This window comes from Melanerpes formicivorus, unplaced genomic scaffold, assembly GCF_026170545.1.
Source record: "Melanerpes formicivorus ecotype bairdi unplaced genomic scaffold, bMelFor1.0.p_v2 SCAF_15, whole genome shotgun sequence".
Classification (NCBI taxonomy): domain Eukaryota; kingdom Metazoa; phylum Chordata; class Aves; order Piciformes; family Picidae; genus Melanerpes; species Melanerpes formicivorus.
The window spans coordinates 11398152-11421268 of NW_027142367.1; the positions used below are offsets into that span (position 1 = coordinate 11398152).

General features: G+C 43.3%; 1 protein-coding gene across 3 annotated transcripts in view; it reads right to left on the reverse strand.

Annotated features, from left to right (window-relative positions):
* PIEZO2 (piezo type mechanosensitive ion channel component 2) overlaps nucleotides 1-23117 on the reverse strand; it is a 381856-nt gene that overhangs the window by 61429 nt on the left and 297310 nt on the right. For all 3 annotated transcript variants that reach the window (XM_068147620.1, XM_068147619.1, XM_068147621.1), the window contains 8 exons: nucleotides 21543-21743; nucleotides 18910-19114; nucleotides 18665-18766; nucleotides 17729-17894; nucleotides 7781-8024; nucleotides 6509-6605; nucleotides 2761-2920; nucleotides 1703-1792 (listed from right to left, as the gene is read on the reverse strand). In XM_068147620.1, coding sequence (XP_068003721.1) covers nucleotides 1703-1792; nucleotides 2761-2920; nucleotides 6509-6605; nucleotides 7781-8024; nucleotides 17729-17894; nucleotides 18665-18766; nucleotides 18910-19114; nucleotides 21543-21743 — 1265 coding nt within the window. The remainder of the gene's footprint in view (nucleotides 1-1702; nucleotides 1793-2760; nucleotides 2921-6508; nucleotides 6606-7780; nucleotides 8025-17728; nucleotides 17895-18664; nucleotides 18767-18909; nucleotides 19115-21542; nucleotides 21744-23117) is intronic.

A 23117-nucleotide genomic window follows, 5' to 3' on the forward strand; every position in this document is an offset into this window, starting at 1 on the left:
ATAAGCATGTCCTGTGAATTGGGGTAAGTTTGATTCTAGTGCAGAGCAGCACCAGCCCACTTTATATTCTGGTAGGAAACCCCAGGCAGGGAGTATGACCCCTGCAACCTTCTGATGCTCTTTTAGCCATGGAGGTCCTGAAGAAGCTATCAGTAGCAGGGTTTGACATCACACTAGGAAGCAGCTACAGCTTTTCAGGCATAGAATTGGAGAGCTTTGTAAGCTTTTTGCAGGTATTGAAGCAACAGCTGGCTGCACCATCAAAAAAGGAGAGCAGGATATGAGTTGTATAAAGAGAAAGGATCCTCAGGTCAGTTAAGTTGATGCAAATATTTTCAGTAAAGGTAAACATATATGCTTTCCACTCAAACACTAGAAGATGAACCACAAATTAAACAAAAGCAAGAGGCATCTAGGAAATCTTACCAGGAATGCAGACATACAGAACAAGTTCCTGGTAATGGTCAAGTCAATGAGAATATTGTCAACTGTTGCAGCAGGGTCAGGATGTGCCTTGGATTCTTTAGTCCATAGTAAACTCAGGCTATTTAGGTTGCTTTTAACTACAGCTCCCCAAATTTCTGTTTTTTATCAACCTAGTTCTTGTCTCCTATTTTCTAACCATCAAGATTTGCACCTTCAGGTGAGTCAGGGTTAATGTGGCACTTCTGGTTAGTAACCGGCCCACACTTTTCATGAGTTCCATAGGGCAACTCAGTGGTGCCCAGTGACAGGGCAAGAGGTAATGGGCACAGACTTGAACATAGGAAGTTCCACCTAAGCATGAGAAGGAGCTTCTTTATTTTGGGGACAGTAGAGCACCGGAACAGGCTGCCCACAGAGATTGTGAAGTCTCATCTCTGGAGTTATCCCAAACATTCTTGGATGTTGTCCTGCAGAACCTGCTCTTGGTGAACCTGCTTTGGCAAGGGGGTTGAACTAGATGATCTCCAGAGGTCCATTCCAACCCCTATCATTCTGTGATTTGCATTTGACTATCCTACTCTTCTGAAACATGGGAAGAGACAAATTAAGAGGAGAGAAGGATAATTAGTGAAAGGAAAGAGATAAAAAGATTGTTTCTCTTCTCGTATTTCATCTGCACTGCAGTGCATTCAAACTACACAAAACAGAATAACCCAAACCCACAGCTGAGTTGGACCGTCTAACAGAGAAAAAATTTGGCACAGACACATATAATCTCTTAAAGATAAGAGGGTCTAGTTGACATGATACTCAGGAGTAGAATAATTAAATGCTAATCTTAACCTATCATCACTGGATTTTTGAGATTTAGAGATCCTTCAGAATGCACAGGAGGGTTCACTTCTCCTCTCTTGCTTTACAGGAAACATCTGTTACCATTACAATTTCAGGCACACCGAGGAGGAGGTAAGTCAGCGCATTCCACTTAGATTCTTTTAGGTTAACCTCTCAACCTTTGGTCCTAGAACTGTAAGTCTAAGTTTAAAGGAAAGTTTAGGTTTTGCAGTCTCTCATCTCTTTGGAAGTCCTGACTCTAAAAATGCATAATATGAGACTAACTCAGATCTCTGAATTCCCTGAGAGGGATTTTTATAACTGCAAAATCATACTTCAAAACCTCATCAGCACTTCTGCAAAAGAAGGGGGCAAATAAATACCAAATATCAGTGAAATACCTGTGTGTGTATATATATATATAAACACACTAAATACATACTGTCTTTTCAGTTGATCCATTGATTTTTTTTCCTCTTCAATTCTTGCCTTTACAGCCTTGACAATTGTAGCCTGGAAAAGCTCAGCACCCCTACAGCAGAATTTGGTGGGGAAGAAAGGGAAAGAGGAGAGGAAATAGTAAATGTTTTTCAGTTTCCCTTCTGCCAGCTCACCACAAAGAACTGTACTCCCTCTGTACATGGCCTCATCTGCATAAACCCAAACTAATCCAAGACCAGAGAGAAATAATCAATTACTCCAGAGTACTAATCTGTTTACAGGCAATCACTTCAAGACCCAGGGCCAAATACTCTGATCTCTACTCAGCCTACAAGCTGAAGTAGCTCTTCAAGGAATTCAGATTCCAGACTTCAAAACCAGAATGCAGGTGGCTCCCTGAGTTAGGACTTCTTGCACACCTCCAGATTTTGGTCTTTCTAGTCATTTCAGCATTATAAGCTCTTTGTCCCTCTGCCGCAGTCCCCTGGAAGCTCTAAGCAATGACTAGCTTTATCCAGAGACATGATTGGAAGCTGTAAGCAATGACCAGCTTTATCCAGAGACATGACAAACAGCTTCAGCTTCATTTTTGCCCTGTGAAGACTACAATGCTTTCAATCTGATGACACAAACCTTTGAGCAAGCTTCTAGTGTTCCAGAATAATATGGTTTCTACCTCTGTTTCATTAGAAATATAATCAACTCATTGACCTGGATGTTCAGATGACATGTTTTGGTCATTCTTCATTACTCATTACTAGCTGACAGTGTTTGGTAGAAAAGAATGGCTACGGTTCCATCAGATTCTCAATTAAATTGTTTTCTGATGTTTGCTCTGTCAGAGTTGGGTTTGCAGTTATGAATTTAGCATGGACTGTTTGATGTTAAAGGAGTGCTGACAGGTTGGACTCAATGATCTTTCAGGTCTCTCCCAACCTTGGTGATACTGTGATACTGTGGTACTGTGAGTCTTTTGGTGCTACCCATCACAAACAAGTAAGTACTGTAGCCAGGAGACATTTGAACTGTTTCATTTAATCTGTTAAAACTCTATGTTACCTTGATGCTAGGATCTGAGAAGCTTTTATATCTGCAACGACATGCAGGAAGTAATAACTCATGAAGACTCTTCTTTGCAGCAGCAGGAAAGCAAAACATATACTGTCCCAAATGATTCCTGCTTCTCCACTGGGCAGTTTACAATCTAGATTGTTGGTTGCTGGAAAAAAATACACCATCATCATAAGGCTGTTGTATGAAGTATTATTTTATAATGTTTTGTCCATTAAATAGTTGACACGGACACTGATGTTGAGTGCAGCCTCAGCAGGTTTGCTGATGACACCAAGCTGTGTGGTGCAGCAGACACACTGGAGGGAAGGGAGGCCATCCAGAGGGACCTTGACAGGCTGGAGAGGTGGGCACAAGCCACCATCATGAAGTTCAATACGACCAAGTACAAGGTCCTACACCTGCACAGGGGCAATCCCAAGCACCAATGTAGGCTGGGTGGTGAGTGGCTTGAGAGCAACCCTGAAGAAAAGGAGGTGTGGGTAGTGGTGGATGAGAAGCTCAACATGAGCCACCAGTGTGCACTTGCAGCCCAGAAAGCAAATCACATCCTGGGTTGCATCAAGAGAAGCATAGCCAGCAGGTCAAGGGAGGTGATTCTCCCCCTCTACTCCACTCTGGTGAGACTCAACCTGGAGTACTGTGTCCAGTTCTGAAGCCTAAATTACAAGAAAGATCTGGAGGTGCTGAATTGTGTGCAGAGAAGGGCCATGAGGATAATCAGAGGGCTGAAGCTCCTCTCCTATGATGATAGGCTGAGATAGTTGGGGCTATTCAGTCTGGAGAAGAGAAGGCTCTGAGGAGACCTAATTGTGGCCTTCCAGTATCTTAAGGGGGGCTACAAGAAATCTGGTGAGGGACTTTTTAGGGTGTCAGGTAGTGATAGGACTAGGGGGAATGGAGCAAAGCTGGTAGATTCAGTTAGGAAGATGTTCTTCACTGAGGGTGGTGAGACACTGGAATGGGTTGCCCAGGGAGGTGGTAGAAGCTTCATCCCTGGAGGTTTTTAAGGCCAGGCAGGGGGGAATTTTGGGCAACCTCATCTAGCATGAGGTGTCCCTGCCCATGACAGGGGGGTTGGAACTGGATGATCCTTGAAGTCCCTTCTAACACTGACAATTCTATGATTCCATAAAAATTTCAATTGAGGTTTCAATTAATACTTTTCATACTAAAACTGGCATGCATTTCTACTTGAAGTACTCTGTGTTTTCAAGCTGTAAAGTTTCCAACAATGTGACACCACAACAAAATTAAGGACTCAGCAAAAGTGAACCATATTCAAACAAATGTATTTGATCCTATGGTACTTGAAAAGAAGAAATGATAAAAGAAGCATTTTTTGGATAGTTTGAAGCATTTGATTTTTTCTAAGAAGCAAGTTTCAATTATATTTTCATTTCAAAGTGACTTTTTGTCCCATTTTTCTGTTAAGAACACTATCAACGTGAGAACTGAGCGCTTTATTTTTGTCAAAACAGATTCCTGCCAGCCACCATCAAGTATTTTTATTTTTCCTCCCCACAATTCAGTTCAATGTTTCTTTCCATTGCATAAGAGAAAAAATATTTGAAACCACAAGACTGCTTCCTTTGGGGCAGGAGGAGATAGGCAGAGAGGAAATCTCATTTCTCCTACCTCTACATTTTGGCTTGGGCTATTTCTTTCTTTCTTTCTTCTCTAAAAGACAGTCCTCTTGGGGATACTTAAAAATTAAAACTGGGTTTTGTGGAGCTAGACTATAAACCACATGGCCTATGCTACCCTACAGAAGGGAACAGAATGACTCAAGGGACAGACTCTGGCTTGAAGCTGGCTTTAGTCAATCAAATAGGTCTGGAAGTTCAAGCTCCAAGAGCTTCAAAGCCTGTTGCGCCCATCCTCTGGGGAATCATGAACCTGTGCCTAAGTTTCTGTTGTTGCTCAAAATGTTTTGGATAATACAAGAATTACTGGGCACCATTTATCTTATGAACCTAACTACAGCACGGGAGGTTCCATCTCAACATGAGGAGGAACTTCTTCACTGTGAGGGTCACAGAGCGCTGGAACAGGCTACCCAGAGAGGTTGTGGAGTCTCTTTCTCTGAAGACTTTCAAGACCCATCTGGATGTGTTCTTGTGTGACCTGTGCTAGATTCTGTGGCCCTGCTCTGGCAGAGGGGTTGATCTTGATGATCTTTGGAGGTCCCTTCCAACCCCTAACATCCTGTGATCCTGTCATTTGTGCATTCATATTTCCTTTCTTTTCCACTACCCCTCACTTATCTCTTAGGGTCAAACACTGCTGCTGCAGACTCACCAAAATGATCTTTAAATAAAAGAAAAAAAAAACACACCAAAGAACATTGAAAAAAAATTCAGGTGTTTTCAAACCATCAACTCAGAGTGTCAGCATGGAGTGCAGCCACATTAATAGCTCACTGAGAGCTGAAGTGTCTTGCTCTCCATACTTCATTCCTCCCTTTTCTCACATCCATGCACATACACTATCCACTTCCTCCCTCTTATCACCACAAACATGAGAAAAGTAATTAAAAAAAACCTGCCTAAAATGTCACTATTCCTGAAAAAACAAGTTGCCACTTTGATGCTGGTATAGCCTCTTGCCATTTCAGCGAGCTGAACTGGTTTACCCTTTGGCCGACTGATTGCAAGTCTGATTCCGACTGATTGCATACATGGAGGAGTGGGAGTCTGTAGCTAGGAAAAGCTGCCCTCTCTTTGCAGTGATGGTGAGCTGACATTTTAGCTCAAGCTGCGCAATGAAACCACACCTTCAAGTTTCACATCACCTGCATATATATACAGGGAAATTGTTAAGCACTGGTATCACCAGAATGTTCATTTACATCAAACACAGGTTGTACAGCTCTGCAGAGAAGGACCTGATGGTCCTGGTGGAGAGCAAGTTCACCATGAGCCAGCAATGTGCCTTTGTGGCCCAGAAGGTCAGTAGTATCCTGGGGAGCTTTAAGAAGAGTGTAGCTACCAGATCAAGGGAGGTTCTTGCCCTTCTCTACACTACCCTAGTGAGGCCACATCTGGAGTACTGTCCCCAGTTCAGGAGGGACTAGGGACTACTGGAGAGAGTCCAGCAGAGGCTATGAAAATGATGAGGGGACTGGAGGATCTCTCTGATGAGGAGAGGCTGGGAGATATGGGGCTGTTTACCCTGGAGAGGAGAACACTGAGAGAGGATCTTATCAATATCTAAAGGGTTGGGGGCAAAAGGACAGAGCCAGACTATTTTCAGTGGTTCCCATCATCAGGACAAGGGTCAATGGGCATAAATTGGAACCCAGGAGGTTCCATTGAACATGAGAAAAAACTTCTTTCCTGTGAGGATGACCAGGCTGCCCAGAGAGGTTGTGGAGTCTCTTTCTCTGGAGAGATTCCAAACCCACATGGACATTGAAATCTTGGGCAACCTGCTGTGAGTGACCCTGCTTGAGCAGGGGCGTTGGACTAGATGATCCCCAGAGGTCCCCTACCATTCTGTGGTCTGTGATTCTGCACATGTAAGCGGGTGCTGATAGCTCTCTCAGGGTATGTATCGCCTTTGGTTCTATGAAATATTTTCGATATTCTTTCTTGCTAGTCAGGGCAGGACCAAGCTGTACCAACTGAACTTGCAGGTATGATATTTTCATAAGGGGGCACAGCTTAAATGCACACACCTTTAAAGGTGATTCCTTATTTATAGAGCATGATGAAGAAAAATGAGCTGTACTTACGAATACGGTAGCCTTTAACTGTACAAGCCAAGCTAAATGCCTGAATCAACCAGCAGCTATTCTTAATGAGTGATTCAATGTAGCCACATGCTCCTATCTGGAAAGTAAAAGAACAGTTTCATATCAGAAGGCATAAAAAATAAAGATAAGCATTGCACCTCTTTATATTACAGAATATTGTGACTGTCACTGGCTGTGTTATATCCCATCAGAGGTTAGAAGAAAGAGTGTTTTTAACAGTGCTAAACATGACTGAAACCAGTAAGAATTAGTTCTTTTGATGATCAGCAAGGTAGGAGGTATGTGGGGGTTTGTTTGTGTTTCGGCAGAGGAAGTGATAACATCTGGCACATGAGGCAAGGCGACAACTAAGTCATTTTTATAGGTCACCCATCTAAGCCTGCAAACATACATGGACAAGCTTAACTCACACACAGCTCCAGCTCAATTCCCAAGCATAAAATGAAGCACATATGCAAGCATTTAGACCATTTGCAAATTCAAACCACCCATAAATCAGCTTTATTTCAGTACAGTGACTTGTATAAATGTAGAAGGGAAAATGTCTGCTCTTTTCAGTCCAGCAACTAAACCAAAAACGTTCAAAGCTGAAAAACAATTGGCAGGAATAAATCTGGCTGGCTTGATTCAGCTACCTATCAGTGCCACTGCAAGAATCTGCTCTAAAGAGTTCATTAATGTAAGAAAAACTTTTCTATTTTGCAGAAGACTCTGACATTTGACTACCAAGTCTATCTGTTCTCACCTGAAATTCACACCAGTTCTGGAGGAAAGAGGAATCCAGTTTGCAATTTTGTCATCAAGCCCACTACTTGCATCACGTCACACAACTCCATCTAGCCCTAGGCTTGAAAATTCTCATTTTAAATACAAGGTTTAATTAAATGTCCACTCTTTATTGATGGTATGACTCATCTTGCACTTCTTAATTATTTCTCACTCCATTGAGATTTTCACAACACTTCTAAGGAGTGACTTTACTAGGTGAAAGAACCAGAATCTGGCCCTTTGAAAATAGCTTCTGAGGTCTCACAAGGCCCAACTGAATCTAAGGGTGCAAATTTTCCTATTACCATTTTCCACATTACCATACCCTGGCCACGCACTTGCAGTCTCAGAATTAAACTGGAACTTGCTTTGCACTTGCAGAAGGCTGAAAAGTAAGAATTTTTTAATGACCACTCAACTCACTGTGTCCACTCCCAACAAAACCAAAGTGATGAGGGAAGAAGAAAGGCAGCAGCTACATACTGAGAGGATGTTCTTCATTGTGATCACAAAGACATTGTAGGCAATCAGCCAGTCCCAGTAACGCAGAATGCTCCTGATGGGTTTCAGCAACAGGTCTCCACCAAAGAGAAGGAAATAAAAGCAGGCTACCAAGTAGCCCATGCAGAATATGCTGATCCTCGTGGTTCCCGTTATGAAGATGATAGTAAGCACAAACCAGAAGAGGTAACTAAATATTATCACCTTATACATGTCCAAGTAGGACCTGGAAGCAAAGAAAGAAGAAAATGTTACCATTTTTGAGGGTAATGCTACCATTCTTCTTTCTGTGCCACTGCCTGACACTTGCGCCTAAGATCCTCTGAGTATTCAGTAGGATAAGGGGAAATGGCCTTGAGTTCTGCCAGGGGAGGTTTAGATTAGATATTAGGAAGCAGTTCTCCACCAAAAACGTTGTCAAGCACTGAAACAGGCTAGCCAGGAAAGTGGTGGAGGCACCATCCCTGGAGGGATTTAGAAGCCACATAGACGTGGTGCTGAGGGGCATAGTTCAGTGGTGACCTGGACTTGGTGATCTTAAAGATCTCTTCCAAACAAAACAATTCTATGATTCTCTTCCCACTTATCCAAATACATAACATCAAAGTTAGTGAGTCTGGCTAATTCACGGGTCTCCCTGACTCATATACTCCATTCTAGCTCACTTTTGTGCACCTTGCTGCACCTGGGCAGGGCACTTCATCAAGCAGGATCAACCAAATCTTCTATCATGGAAGGGGAGAAAACATGTTCTCATCAAACTCAATGATAGAGTGACATGATCTGGCAAAGTTGCATAGGCAGTTTAAAAGTTACCTGAGAGCATCTTGTGGCAGGACAAGGAGTAATGGATTGAAATCAGAGAAGAGTAGATTTAGGTTCTATGATTCTATGATTTTTTAAGAAGTCTGAGCAATACAGAAGTAAATCTATCTTAAAAAGCCACCTACAGGTCAACAACTTTGTATGTATTGATGACTTCTAGGGATTTCAGTCTGGTTATAAGCCTAGATTTCAAAGCCAGCGGCTAAAAATATCATTCTCCAGCGGAGACCAACTGTGGATGTTTTGAAGGTTAAAAGGTTTCTACAGAATGTGAATGTGACAGAATTTGCTGAATTGTTAGCCAGAAACCCATGAGACAGAGCCATCTGAAATCAGCTTGGCCCACACTGAGAAAGAGTGAGAAACAATTTGGTGTTTTCAGATTCCTTAAGATCTTGTCTTAATATTGACTCAGTGAGCTTTCAAATAAGAATACCTGCCAAAGGCAATACCTAACTCTACATATAGCCAAACACTGCAAAACCAACTAATTCTTAGTTTCCGCCCATGCAGTGTTTTGATTCCAGATGGAACTCTTCTTTCAGGGTCTGTACACCCAGGCTGTGAAACTGGATTTGTCAGGAAACCAGGCAGGGAGACAGCACCATAGGAGCACACATATACTTGAGCCAAGCCATGTAAGGAGTAAATGAACTAAATGCACTGTATGAATCCACATAAAAAGGCCCCTGCTGCTTGATGTGCTCAGGCTCAGAACTTTCTAGGAGTGTGTATTTATAGTCCTACATTTATAGGCCTGGATTATGCATTTCACTTGTCGGAGCCAACCAGAGAGGCATTTAGTGAAAGGTAATGAGAAAGCTCCTCGATGTTTATTTCCCACAAATATTTAAGAAATTTAGGGACTACTGCTTGTTAAATCTAAAAATGTCATGGCTTTAGAGATGCTACTGGGTTTTGAGTGATAAAACATTAAAAAGAATCAATATACCCTGGGAAAAAAAGAAGGTAGCAGCCAAACTGGTCTTCACTAACTTCCAGAGAAGGGCAATGAAGCTGTTGAAGGGTATAAAGAACAAGTCTTATGAGGAGCAGCTGAGAGAACTGGGTTTGTTTAGTCTGGAGAAGAGGAGGTTGAAAGGAGACCTTATTGCTCTCTACAATTATCTGAGAGGAGTTTGCAGTGAAGTGGGTGTTAGTCTCTTCTCCCAAGTAACTAGCTATAGGACAAGAGGAAATGGCCTTAAATTGCACCAGGGGAGTTTTAGATTGGCTGTTAGGAAAAAATTTCATTTGCTAAAGAGTGGTTAAGTGTTGCAACAGACTGCTCAGGCAGGTGGTGCAGTCACCATCCCTGGAGGCATTCAAAAAATGTGTAGACAGGGCACTTCAGGACATGGTTCAATGGCTATGTCAACAGTTGAACTTCATGATCTTAAAGGTATTTCCCGACCAAACCAATTCAATGATTATATAATATGCACTGGAAATAGTGCTCTCACTGTTCTTCCACAAAAAACCCTCTGTTTGGTGTTCCTTTAGTAATAACTATTGATGTGGCCAGCAGGAGCAGGGAAGTCATTGTGCCCCTGTGCTCTGCATTGGTTGGGCCGCACCTTGAGTCCTGTGTCCAGTTCTGGGCCCCTCAGTTTAAGAAGGACATCGAAACACTTGAACGTGTCCAGAGAAGGGCAACAAGGCTGGTGAGAGGCCTTGAGCACAAGCCCTATGAGGAGAGGCTGAGGGAGCTGGGATTGTTTAGCCTGGAGAAGAGAAGGCTCAGGGGAGACCTCATTGCCCTCTACGACTACCTGAAAGGTGGTTGTAGACAGGAGGTTGGTCTCTTCTCCCAGGCAACCAGCACCAGAACAAGGGGACACAGTCTCAAGCTGCACCAGGGGAGGTTTAGACTCGAGGTGAGGAGGAAGTTCTTCACCAAGTGAGTCATTCGTCATTGGAATGGGCTGCCCAGGGAGGTGGTGGAGATTGGACGTGGCACTTGGTGCCATGGTCTAGTCATGGGGTCTGTGTTGATAGGTTGAACTCGATGATCCTCGAGGTCTCTTCCAACCTTAGTTATACTGTGATACTGTGTGGCATGGCTAGGAAGAGATCACCTTCATGACACTTCAATATTTCAAACATCTTGTCCTTTACTATCAACCAAACCAGAAAAGCCCCAAATGAAACTGAATTGATCAGACAAACTGCAAGATCTCAATACTTTAAGAAAAACAAAAAAGAGGACTCTTGACTCTGAAAGACAACTGGAACTTTCCAGCATATAAACAGAATTTGGTTGAGTCACAGTTCAACAGCAGATATCACTCTCATATGGGAATAGAAAAAGGAAGACAATAATTAAGCTATTTTTTTCACTATAATGTTAACCATTTTCTTCATTTTAGTAGTCGTGTAAGATATGAAACACATCTGTTCTTCTCATTTTCAGATACACATTAACTATAACAACACTGGGCATCTCTAAACCAACCAACCATCAAAATGGAATATAAAGAAAAAGACTCCTCAAAAGCAGGAGGCAATACAATAATGTCAAGGGACAGATGATGCCATTCATAGAGATGGAAATTATTCTGAGTTTTAGAAATATGCAAATCCAAGCAACCCCAAATGGGTCCCAAAAATTCACCTTGGGGTGGACATCTTACAAAATGGTGTTTCAGCAAGTCACCCAGGGAACATCTAACTACCAACCATCCCAGGCACCTCTGCCACCCAAAACAGTGTCATATTGAATGCAGCACACAGAACTACACTGGAGTACTCCCAGGTCGAAAAAATATTCCTGAAATCACACTTGTTTTAGCTGCGATATGCCAAAACTCCTTGATCATAACAATGTGGAGTTTTGGTATATTACAAGTGAAAGAATAAACCAGGTATTAGAATAAACCTTTATTTAGAATAAACCTTTACTTAGAATAAACCAAACCAGGTTGGAAGAGACCTTCAAGATCATCGCATCCAACCCATCAACCAATCCAACCCACCCAAACAGCTAACCCATGGCACCAAGCACCCCATCAAGTCTCCTCCTGAACACCTCCAATGACAGCGACTCCACCACCTCCCCGGGCAGCCCATTCCAATGGGCAATCACTCTCTCTGTATAGAACTTCTTCCTAACATCCAACCTGAACCTCCCCTGGCGCAGCCTGAGACTGTGTCCTCTTGTTCTGGTACTGGCTGCCTGGGAGAAGAGACCATCATCCGCCTGTCTACAACCTCCCTTCAGGTAGTTGTAGAGAGTGATAAGGTCACCCCTGAGTCTCCTCTTCTCCAGGCTGAGCAACTCCAGCTCCCTCAGTCTTTCCTCATAGGGCTTGTGTTCCAAACCCCTCACCAACTTTGTTGCTCTTCTCTGGACTCGTTCCAGCAAGTCAACATCCTTCCTAAACTGAGGGGCCCAGAACTGGACACAGGACTCGAGGTGTGGCCTAAGCAGTGCAGTGTACAGGGGCAGAATGACCTCCCTGCTCCTGCTGGCCACACTCTTCCTGATGCAGGCCAGGATGCCATTGGCACTCTTGGCTGCCTGGGCACACTGCAGGCTCATGTTCAGCCTGCCATCGACCAGCACCCCCAGGTCCCTCTCTGCCTGGCTGCTCTCCAGCCACTCTGACCCCAGCCTGTAGCACTGCATGGGGTTGTTGTGGCCAATGTGCAGAGCCTGGCACTTGGATGTGTTCAATCTCATGCTGTTGGATTCTGCCCATCTGTCCAGCCTGTCGAGGTCTCTCTGCAGAGCCTCTCTACCCTCCAGCAGATCAACTCCTGCCCCCAGCTTGGTATCATCAGCAAATTTACCGATGATGGACTCAGTGCCCTGAATTGAAGTGAGAAAGAAATAAATCTTGAAAGAAAGAAATCCCTCAAATTTACATTAATTGCTGATAATGATACAGGTGGGTCATGTGCTGTAAGAGCAGAAGCAAATATGTGTCTTGGTGGGAGAGTTCTCAGCATATTGTTATTCAAGTCGGACATTGGAATTGGTGGAATTACCATCCCTAGAGGTGTTCAAAAAGCCTGTACACATGGCTCTGTGGGACATGGTTTAGTAGTCATGGCAGTGCTGTGTTGGCAGCTGGACTTGATGATCTCAGAGGTCTTTTCTCACCTTACTGATTCTTCGAAGTCACTTGGCACATTCTCAGGAGCAAATCATTAAATTCTGCCTCAAACTGGCAGAAAAGTGAGGAGTTTCAGTTCCTTGCTCTGAAGAAGTAAGAGGCTGAAGTACAAAGCCACCCCAACAGATAAAAATGGCCTACACAAATCCAGAGGGTCAGTAAGGGTGTTTCTCCTCTGTTTGAAAACTTCTTCACAGACAGCAAAAAATGCTCAGTCTTGGATAGCATATCCCATAATTTTATTCCTTCGCTGCAGACCACACAGATCATTAGTTTGATGCCATTTAAACCTTCCAAACCTCATCTGCTAAGTGGTGTTTAAAACTACATCCAGTCACAGAAAGGAGAGGCCACCCTCAGGATGTGGTATTTGACAATACACCTAGGAAATCTGAGCAGCTGCTTCCCTAGGGGATAGTCCCACAACCCTTCATCCCCTTTCCAGCTCTCTCTTTGAACCAGTTTCAGTTTGGAAAAGTCTATTTATTTTGGAGGAGGACAGAAGGAAGGCATATTTGTCTGTCCATTCAGCCTATGAACCAACCCACTGCTGGCATGGTGAATGCAAAGGTGAGAGGGTGCAGCTGGTGGCCAGGAATACAGCCACATATCTGAGGAATACGAGCCACCAGTGTACCAAGAGCACCAAAGCATGGCTTTGGGTAGCATGATAACCTCTGAATGGGAGATTATACAGAAGAAACCTGAAAGATGAATGAAGAATACAAGAAGCTGATTTGCCAACTGTGTCATTAGCAGAACCACCAATATTCTGGATAACATCTTGGAAAAAGCAGCCATATCACTTTGCTCAAAACCAAGGAAAACTAAGTCAGAAGCTCATTCCAACCAACCATGGAAGCTTTTGTGACTTCAGATGGCTCTCCATGTCAAATGATCTGCTTCTCTTTACTAAACCTTCATTAGTCTTATCATGATTGCTTCAATATTTTCTTTTCACATGAATTAATTTTTAATTGTAATACAATCCAGCCTGTTGCAAAAAGATTGCTCTAGGTGTAGCTGTTTTCCTGGCATGTTCAATGATGTGTTTGGCTGTGGCCAGTCTAGTGGCTGGACCTCTGCCTGCAGACACCAAGAGATGCTGAAGCTGCAGCTGATAACCCCTTTGAAGTAAAGTCTTTGTCCTCAGCCAGACAGGCTTCTGCTTACACACTGGTGAGAACCTGCAGAGCTGAAGCACTAATCAATATAGCTCAATGCTTTTTCATGCTGGAGGAGCTGCTGTTATGTAGCTTCATTGCCCTCCTTATCAGCTTCCTATTTTGCTTTGAGTGTAGCTGCCCACCTCCATAGCCGCCTTCTGAAGTCTATCCTCTCCCTCTTCTCCACACATAACAATTCTATGCATCAAAAGCAGCATGGCCAGTAGGTTGAGACAGATGATTCTGCCCCTGTGTTCTGCTCTGGTGAATCCCCACGTGCAGTACTGGGTCCAGCTCCGAAGTCCTCAGCACAGGAGAGACATGGACCTATTGAAGCATGTCCAGGGGAGGCCACAAAAAATGATCAGAAGGCTAGAACCCCTCTGCTCTCAGGACAGGCTGAGAGTGTTAGGGTTACTCAGCCTGGAGAGGAGAAGGCTCTGAGGAGACTTTCTTGTGGCCTTCAGTACTTAAAGGGGCCTGTCAGAAAGATAGGGATGATCTTTTTAGCAGGACCTGTTGTGACAGGACAAGGGATGATGGTTTGAAACTAAAAAAGGGGAGATTTAGACCAGATAAAAAGAAGATTTTTTTTTTTAATGATTTTTTTTTTCCCACTGTAGGGGGTGAAACTGGCACAGGTTGCCCAGAGAGATGGTAGGAGCTCCTTCCCTGCAAACATTCCAGGACAGGGATCTGAGCAGCCTGATTGAGTTGAATGTCCCTGCTCACTGCAGGGGTGGCAGACCTTTGAAGGTGCCCTCCAACACAAACGATTCTATGAGTCTGTAAGTGTTCTGTAAGCTACTCCCACTCACCACATTTATTTTGCCTTTTCCCTCTTCCCTCTCTCCTTTTCTTTATGTTCTTAGCAGTCTGTCTGACCCTACACCACAGTCTGTGTCTCTTTTTAATTCCAACATTGCTAATTTCTCACCAAGCTTCCATCTCTGAACCCTCTCCCAGTTGCTCCATTTCAGCATTCAGAAGGCAAGTCCATTGATCTTCCCTTGGCCAAAAGCAACATCAAACCTTCTGAAGATTAACTCCCTTATTTCAATGCACTTCAAATGCAGTGTTGTAGAACCTATAGTCTTAGTCCCAACTATTTTTATCAAGGTCTCTCACAGAACTTACATTCTCTTACCACACACTCTCTTAACACTATATTCCTTCATGCTTCTGGTCACTTTAAAAATTCCCAAATCCAAAGCTGTGTTATTAGCTGAGGCTCACTTTAGGCTCACTAACCTAATTTAGAAGTGTAATTCCAAGAAAGGCATTAAGGCTACCTTGGACAGACTTCACCTGACTGACCTGGTGGTAGTTCCCAGTGTGCAGGTACTAAAGGGGACAGGTCAGTGAGTAGCTGTTAATGTTGTATTTTACTCTGAAGAGGAAAAAAGGTAGATTACAATCCCATTATTTTTTTCCCCCCTGTTAGTGTCTAGGAGAATGTCTGAAAACTGCTTGGGAACTGAAATGAGAATTTTCCAGCATTAGAGACTGTGGGAAAGGATTATCCTCAGAGAAGTAACTTTAAATCCTGGTTCATTTTAAAAGCTCCTACTTCCACTCTTCATTTTTGTTTCTGTTTCTGAGCTCTTTGGTTGTGCTCTCCCTTAGGGTCAAGCACGTATCCCCTGAGAAATCTGGGGGTGGAAAGACAGGAAAATTTCAGGAAATCTCTTCCTTACTGTGTATTTATCATTGTTGAGTTCAAGTATTTCTCCAGAGAGAAGAATATAAAGCATTTTGAAATATGTTCTTTTTCTGCCACTGTTTATATTGCAGTTAAAACCTTTTTATCCATGCCTACTAGAAAAGTGACCAACTAGCATCTTCTCAAGGGAAGAAATGCCTCAGAAAGAGTGCTTCAAACTGCAACTGCCACTCCTTTGACATGGCAGCAAATATATATTGGACTTCTCAGAAAACACATAAATACTGGCACTAATTAATTTTATGCTTTACAATTTATCCATAACCAGGTTGTCTTCACTGACTCACTGCCTTTTTCATATAATTTGCTTGTATCAGCACTGAACAAAGTTTTTGTCCATGATAGTAAATATTTAGACCATTCTGAAATGTCTATGTTCAAGTGCAAGGAAAATTCATGGACAAAGCTTTTTCAGTTCCAAATCACACTGGATGGAGGCCAGATACATACATTGTATGCTGAGGTATATCTTCAGTGGATCCTCCAGAACTTGAGAGTCCTCCTTTTTAAAGATTAATAATACTTGATAAAAGATTCAGTCAGTTTAAGAGACTTCCAGCCATTCTCTGGTGCTTCTTTGAAGCAAATTAGGCATTTAAGGTGGCATATGCACAGCACAACCTCTCAAAAATACCATCATCTAAAGGATTAAACACACACATGGGCAAGTTCAGGCTACAGTGGGTTCTTGATAACATGCCTGTGGTTTGGAGGAAGCCACCAGCGTGCTGAAGTCCATCATAAATGCTGTCTCACAGGACATTCATAGAGGGAATACAGGCTTTGAGGCAAATCTACCACTGAACATCCTTCTGGGGAGCACACAAAAGAATCAGCGGTGTTAGGAAGACTTGGTTTTCTTTGGATATTTTCCAAACCAGAAGATGATTACCCACAAACTAACTATCTGCTGTTCATGAAGCAGTAAAAAGTATGGTATGAGATGGGAACATAGGTGATGGGTGAACTGTTCAGTGGATAAGGAATTGGCTGGATGGTCACATCCAGAAGGTGGTGCTCAATGGCTTGAAGTCCAGATGGAAAGCAGTGACAGGTGGTGTCCCTCAGGAGTCTGTACTGTTCAATATTTTTATCAATGAGACAGAGATTACATGCACCATCAGCACGTGTGCAAATGACACCAAGCTGAGTAGTGTTGTCAACACAGCAGAGGGACAGGATGTCAGCCAGAGGGACCTGGACAATCTGGAGAGGTGGGCCCAGGTGAACCTCATGAAGTTCAACAAGATCAACTGCAAGGTTCTGCTCCTGGGCTGGAACAATCCTCACTATCAATACAGACTGGGGGACAAATTGATAGAAAGTAACCCTGTGGAAAAGGATTTGGGGGTATTGATGGATGAGAAGCTGGGCATGAGCAGGCAGTGTGAGCTTGCAGCCCAGAAGGCCAATGGCAGCCTGGGCTGCATCAAAAGAAGTGTTGCCAGCAGATCCAGAGAGGTGGTTCTGCCACTTTGCTCTGGTGAGACCTCACCTGGAGTACTGTGTACAGGTCTGGAGCCCTCAATACAGGAAGGACATGGACCTGATGGAGAGGGTCCAGAGGAGGGCCACAAAAATGATCAGGAAGTTGGAGTACCTCTGCTATGAGGACAGGATGAGGGAGCTGGGGTTGTTCAGTCTGGAGAAAAGGAGACTATGGGGAGACCAAATAGCAGCCATCCAGTAACCCAAAGGGGCCCACAGGAAAGATGGAGACTGTTTACAAAGAGCAATAGTTTCAAACTAGAAAAGGGCAGATTTAGATTTGATATTAGGAACAAGTTCTTTACTATGAGGGTGGTGGAACACTGGAACAGGATGCCCAGGGAGGTGGTTGAGGCCCTTTCCCTGGAGATATTCAAGGTAAGGCTCGATGAGGCCCTGGGCAACCTGATCTAGTGGAAGACGTCCCTGCTGACTGTGGGGCGGTTGGACCAGATGACATTTGGAGGTTCCTTTCGGCCTGGATCATTCTGCAACTCTATGAATATAAATTCCAAGTAGAACTGCAAGCTGTGAGAGTGACTTTCATACTACAGAACATTATAAAAAAGGAAATGCTGTATTTTCCAAGGGTTTAAGATTCAGCTCTTACCGGCAGTGAATGAAATCAGGAACAGGATTATGCTGGCTAAAAGATGCTGCATCAAGATTCATGCAAATTTCCACATTGTCTCCAGCCATGATTCGTACTGCAGCTTTATTTTCATCCTCAAACGTCTGCCTTTGCAAGGAGGCACACAGCAGCAACATGAAATCATCTAGGAGAAAGCAGTGGTTGGAAGGGAAAACTCAGTCATTGACTTGGGTGTAGGGAGTGGTGGTGGTGTGTTATAATGGAATTACCAGACTGTTTTCTGTGTTGCTTTCACATTTAGCACCAATTGGAAATTCATTGATGTCTAGGTTTTTAGCCTACCATCTTGTATGACTTTTACTGAGAAATGTGTTGGCTCAGTTCGTGGGAAGGCTGGGAAGGGACTGTTTGGATGCTCTTGTACCAATACAACAAGGGGCAATGGTTTTAAACTGGAGCAGGGTAGATTTAGGTTGGACATAACAAGGAAGTTCTTTACAATGAGGGTGGTAAAATACTGGAACAGATTGCCCAGAGATGTGGTGGAGGCCCCATCCCTGAAGACACTGAGGGTCAAATTTGATGGGACCCTGAGCAACCTGATCTAGCTGGAGATGTCCCTGCTTACTGCAGAGGAGTTGGACAGGATGACCTTCAAGAGTCCCTTCCAACCTAATGTATTTTGTGATTCTAAGAAATAAGTTATAAAAGAGGAAACAATTCACACTTTTTGGTGCTGCTTCATTAAAAATACAATATGGAAAAAAAGATGCAGAAATCACTATTCTCTGAATTTTTATGCTACATACAAAGCCACAATTAATACCCAATCTCCCACAGAATACATCAGCTTGCTATTTAGGGTAAATAAAAGGCTGGCTTCAACTTGCACTGTTGCAATGTTCTAAGCAAAGGGCCCATAAACACTTCACAACTATGTGCTAAAACACTTACAGACAAGGAAGACAGGGTTTGGTCTCACAATGAAGTCTGGAAAGTATAACCACTTTATGATGTTGGAGTTGAAGTTGGCATTACCACTTCTCCATGGATAGTCTGTATGACAGGAGCACAGAAAAATGTAATCACTACTTTACAATGATTACATCATCCTTTTCTTCTGACTACTTATCAGTTTCCCAGCACTTTCCTATAAAAACAAGTAGCAGTAATTGTCCATAAAGGATAAGGGTCCTTACCTTTACAAGGAGCAGGTGGAATGCCAATGCAAAGGAAGTACTGGAATGTAATGATGCATGCCAGAAAACAGCAGTATTTTGGCCAGATCTCCGCAATAGCTTTTCTCCTACGTCGATACAATACCGCGATCAGCCAGAAGGCATGAATCATGGCATAAAAATCCATTCGTTGACCAATTACATTCACTGACAGAAGAAAACAGGTCTGGAAAAGAAGTAAAGGAACACAAGCCACATTTACAACCTGGTGACGAGTTGATAAACAGTTCTGGACGGCAACAGATTGTTTGGGCAAGTGCTGGGGCTGCCTGCAGGAACCCTGTGCAAAACAATAAGCTAGAATTGTTTGGAGTACTGTGCTCAGCTCTGGGTTCCCCTGTTCAAGAGGGACAAGGAAATACTGGAGAAAGTCCAGCAGAGGATACAAAGGTACTGAGGGGACTGGAGCATCTCTCTGATGAGAATCATAGAATCACAGAATTACAGAATCATTCAGGTTGGAAAAGACCCCTGGGATCATCAAATCCAACCATCAACCCTACTCTACCAAGTTCACGCCTAAACCATATCCCTAAGCACCACATGTAAATGACCTTTAAACACAGCCAGAGATGGTGACTCAACCACCTCCCTGGGCAGCCTGTTGCAATGTCTGTGAGGAAAGGCTGAGAGAACTGGGACTGTTTAGCCTGTAGAAGACTGAGAGGGGATCGTATCAATGCTGATTGATATCTAAAGGGTAGGGGTCAAGAGAATGAGGCCAGACTCTTTTCAGTGGCATCCAGAGACAGGACAAGGGGCAAGAGGAACAAACTAGAACACAGGAAGTTCCATTTGAACATGAAGAATGACTTACTTATTCTGAGAATGACAGAGCACTGGAAGAGGCTGCACAGACAGGTTGCAGAGTCTCCTCTGGAGATTCCAAATTCACCTGGACACAAACCTATGAAAACTGCCCTGGCTGAGCCTCCTTTAGCTGGGTGGTTGGGCTAGATATCTCCAGAGATCACTTCAACTCCCCACCATACTGTGATTCTGTGTCTCTCCAACAGCAACCTCCCCCATCCCCACCTCCCAAATTTTGGATACTCTTTTATGAGTGTCAGCTGTGTGAGTACAGTATAAAAGCAGGTTTCCATTGTGCGATATGTTGAGATACAGAATGGAAAGAGCATTGTCACCGTAGTCTATACATGAAATGTCTAACTGTTGCCAAGCACATATTACCCAGCTATATATTTTGATAGCACTTACAGATGTGAAAAAGGAGAGGAACTATTAAGAATAGCAATACATAAAGTGTACTCTCACGTGGGAACGACACACACAAACACAGGGAAAAAGGGATTTAGACCATGTAACGTCTACTGGCTATCAACATATAGACAAATCCACTCAATTCCTGTAAGGCAGCTTTAGTTCTCCATTATTTGAAAGGCTTCCCACAGCATTTCTGTTCTCTGGCTTCACTTAAAGCAGTCCCTTCACTCAGTGCCATGAAGTATGTTTGCAAACAGTGAATAATTTATAAGGACTCATTTATTCAGTGCACTTCGCTGTTTCAATTTCCTCTCTCCTCAGGTCAGGATGAGGTTAGATTTATTTCCCAAAGGATTAATGCTGATTAATTTTAATTTTCACTCATTCTTAATCCTCAGACTGGCTGTGAACAATTTGCTCTGTCTGTCAGTAGCAAGGGGTGGGAGAACTTAATAGATAGGTCAAGAGCATTGTGATGGTTACATTTGGGATGCGTTAGTCTAGGAGTTCCTTTCTTCAGATAGTCATAGAAATTAATGAAAACAATCACTGTTTATGCAGGTTCAGTTCTATCTTTTGCTGCTGGGTTGGATGAAGCACATATAAGGAAAATGTTAGCCGAATCTAAACTCCATCAGCCTGGGCCACTGCTGCTGGCAAACAGGTAAGCAGATCTTCTACTACATGAGACACATATCAGCTTTAGCACCAGGCTTGGTAGAATTAGATAATGGTTGGACTCAATGATCTTAAAGGTCTTTTCCAACTAAAACAATTCTGTGACATTTAGGTCATCTAGTTCCAGCGCCCCTGCCATAGGCAGGGACATCAGCAACTAGACCAGGTTCCTCAAAGTCTCATTCAGCTTGGTCATAAACACTTCCAAGGAAGAGACACACAACAAGTTCTCTGGGAAACCTGTTCCAATGTCTCACCACCCTCACAGTAAAGAATGAATTTCTAATGTCTAATCTAAATCTACCCTGCTCTAGTTTAAAACCATTGCCCCTTGTCCTATCACCACAGGCCCTTATAAAAAGTCTCTCTCCAGCTTTCCTGTAGGCCTCTTTCAGGTACTGGAAGGCTGCTATAAGGTTTCCCAGAGTCTTCTCTTGTCCAGGCTGAACAGACCCAAGTCCCTCAGCCTGTCTTCATATGAAAGGTGCCCCATTCCGCTGATCCTCTTTGTGGCCCTCCTCTGATCTCCAACAAATCCTTGTTCTTTCTTGTGTTGGGAGCTGCAGAGCTGGATGCAGTACTCTAGGTGGAGTCTCCTGAGAGCAGAGTAGAGAGGCAGAATCCCTTGTCCTGCCAGCCACGCTGCTTTTATGTAATGATACTATAAAGTAAATTAACATGTAATGATTTACCTCCAAACCAAACTTGTAGAAGAAATAGTTTATGAAGTACTTGACACAGTTGACAAGTCCATCATCCAGATGTGCTCTTGTAATGTCATGGAAAATGGTTTTAGTCACAGGAGCAGTAAGGTTATTTCGACATCGGTAGTACTCTTGGTGCCGGTAGATTGTAACTTCAAAGGCCAGAATAGCCAGCATCAGCAAGTTGTTCTAGGGGAGACACAATATGAATATCAAATCAAAGACAAAGCCAGAAGAAGCTATAAATTTTCTGATAAGCATAAACTCATGAATATTCAAAGAGATGTTACCACAGAGCACCAGGATATACTAGCACCTATTCTAAGCTACTATCATGGAGATAAAATAAGTTTCTCATCAGCTCTTGGATTTTGATGAATCATACTGACATAGAATCATGGAATGGTCTAAGTTGGAAGGGACCTCCAAAGGCCATCTAGTCTAACCCCTCTGCAGTAAGCAGGGGCATCTTCTACTACATCAGATTGCCCAGAGCCCTGTCGAGCCCGACATTGAATACGTCCAGGGATGGGGCCCAAACAACCTCCCTGCGCAATCTTTTCCAGTGTTCCACCACCAATCTGTTCCTAACATCCAACCTAAATCTGCTCTTCTCTAGTTTGAAGCCATTGCCCCTCATCTTATCACTACAGGACTTTGTAAAGTCTCTCTCCATCCTTCTTGTAGGACCTCTTCAGGTGACAATTAGGTCTCCCCAGAACCTTCTCTTCTCAAGGCTGAACAACGCCCTCCCTCAGCCAGCCCTTGTAGCAGAGGTGCTTCAGCTCCCTGATCATTTAAAGACATCCATTTTTAAAAAATACTGTAATAATAGTTGTGGAAAGGAAGGGATGGGAAAATGCTTTGACCTATCCATGTTCCCTCTCATGTTTCACAGATTCTCTTAAGATACCTTACTCTGCAGGAGATAGAATAATTGAATCACAAAATCATTAGAGTTAGAAAAGACTTTCCAGATCAAGTCCAACCATTACCTCAACATTGTGAGGTCACCACTACACCACGTCCCCGAGAACCACATGGATACGGCTTTTAAATCCTTTCATGGATGGGGATTCCACCACTTCCCTGGGCAGCCTGTTCCAGGAGTTGACAACCCTTTTGCCAAAGATGTTGTTTCTAATGTCCAACCTAAACCTCCACTGGAGCAAATTGAGTCTGTTTCCTTTTGTCATATCTCTAGTTACTAGGAAGAGACCAACCCCCACCTGGCTACCTTTCAGTGAGTTGTAGAGAGTGAGAAGTTCTTCCTTGAGCTTCCTTTTCTCCAGACTAAACAGCCTCAGGTCCCTCAGCTGCTCCTCACAAGACTTGTGCTTCAGATCTTTTACCAGTTTATTGCTCTTCTTTGAACTCACTCCAGCATCTCAATGTCCTTCTGGGAGTGAGGGATTCAAAACTGAACCCAGTATTTGATATGTGGCCTCAGCAGAGGATACAAGCATATGTGAAGTCATCCACAGAGATCCAGATAAAAAGCACTAGCTTCCTAAAACTGCAAAGATGGTTGGCAGGGCAAATATATCCTGGATACTTCTTTTA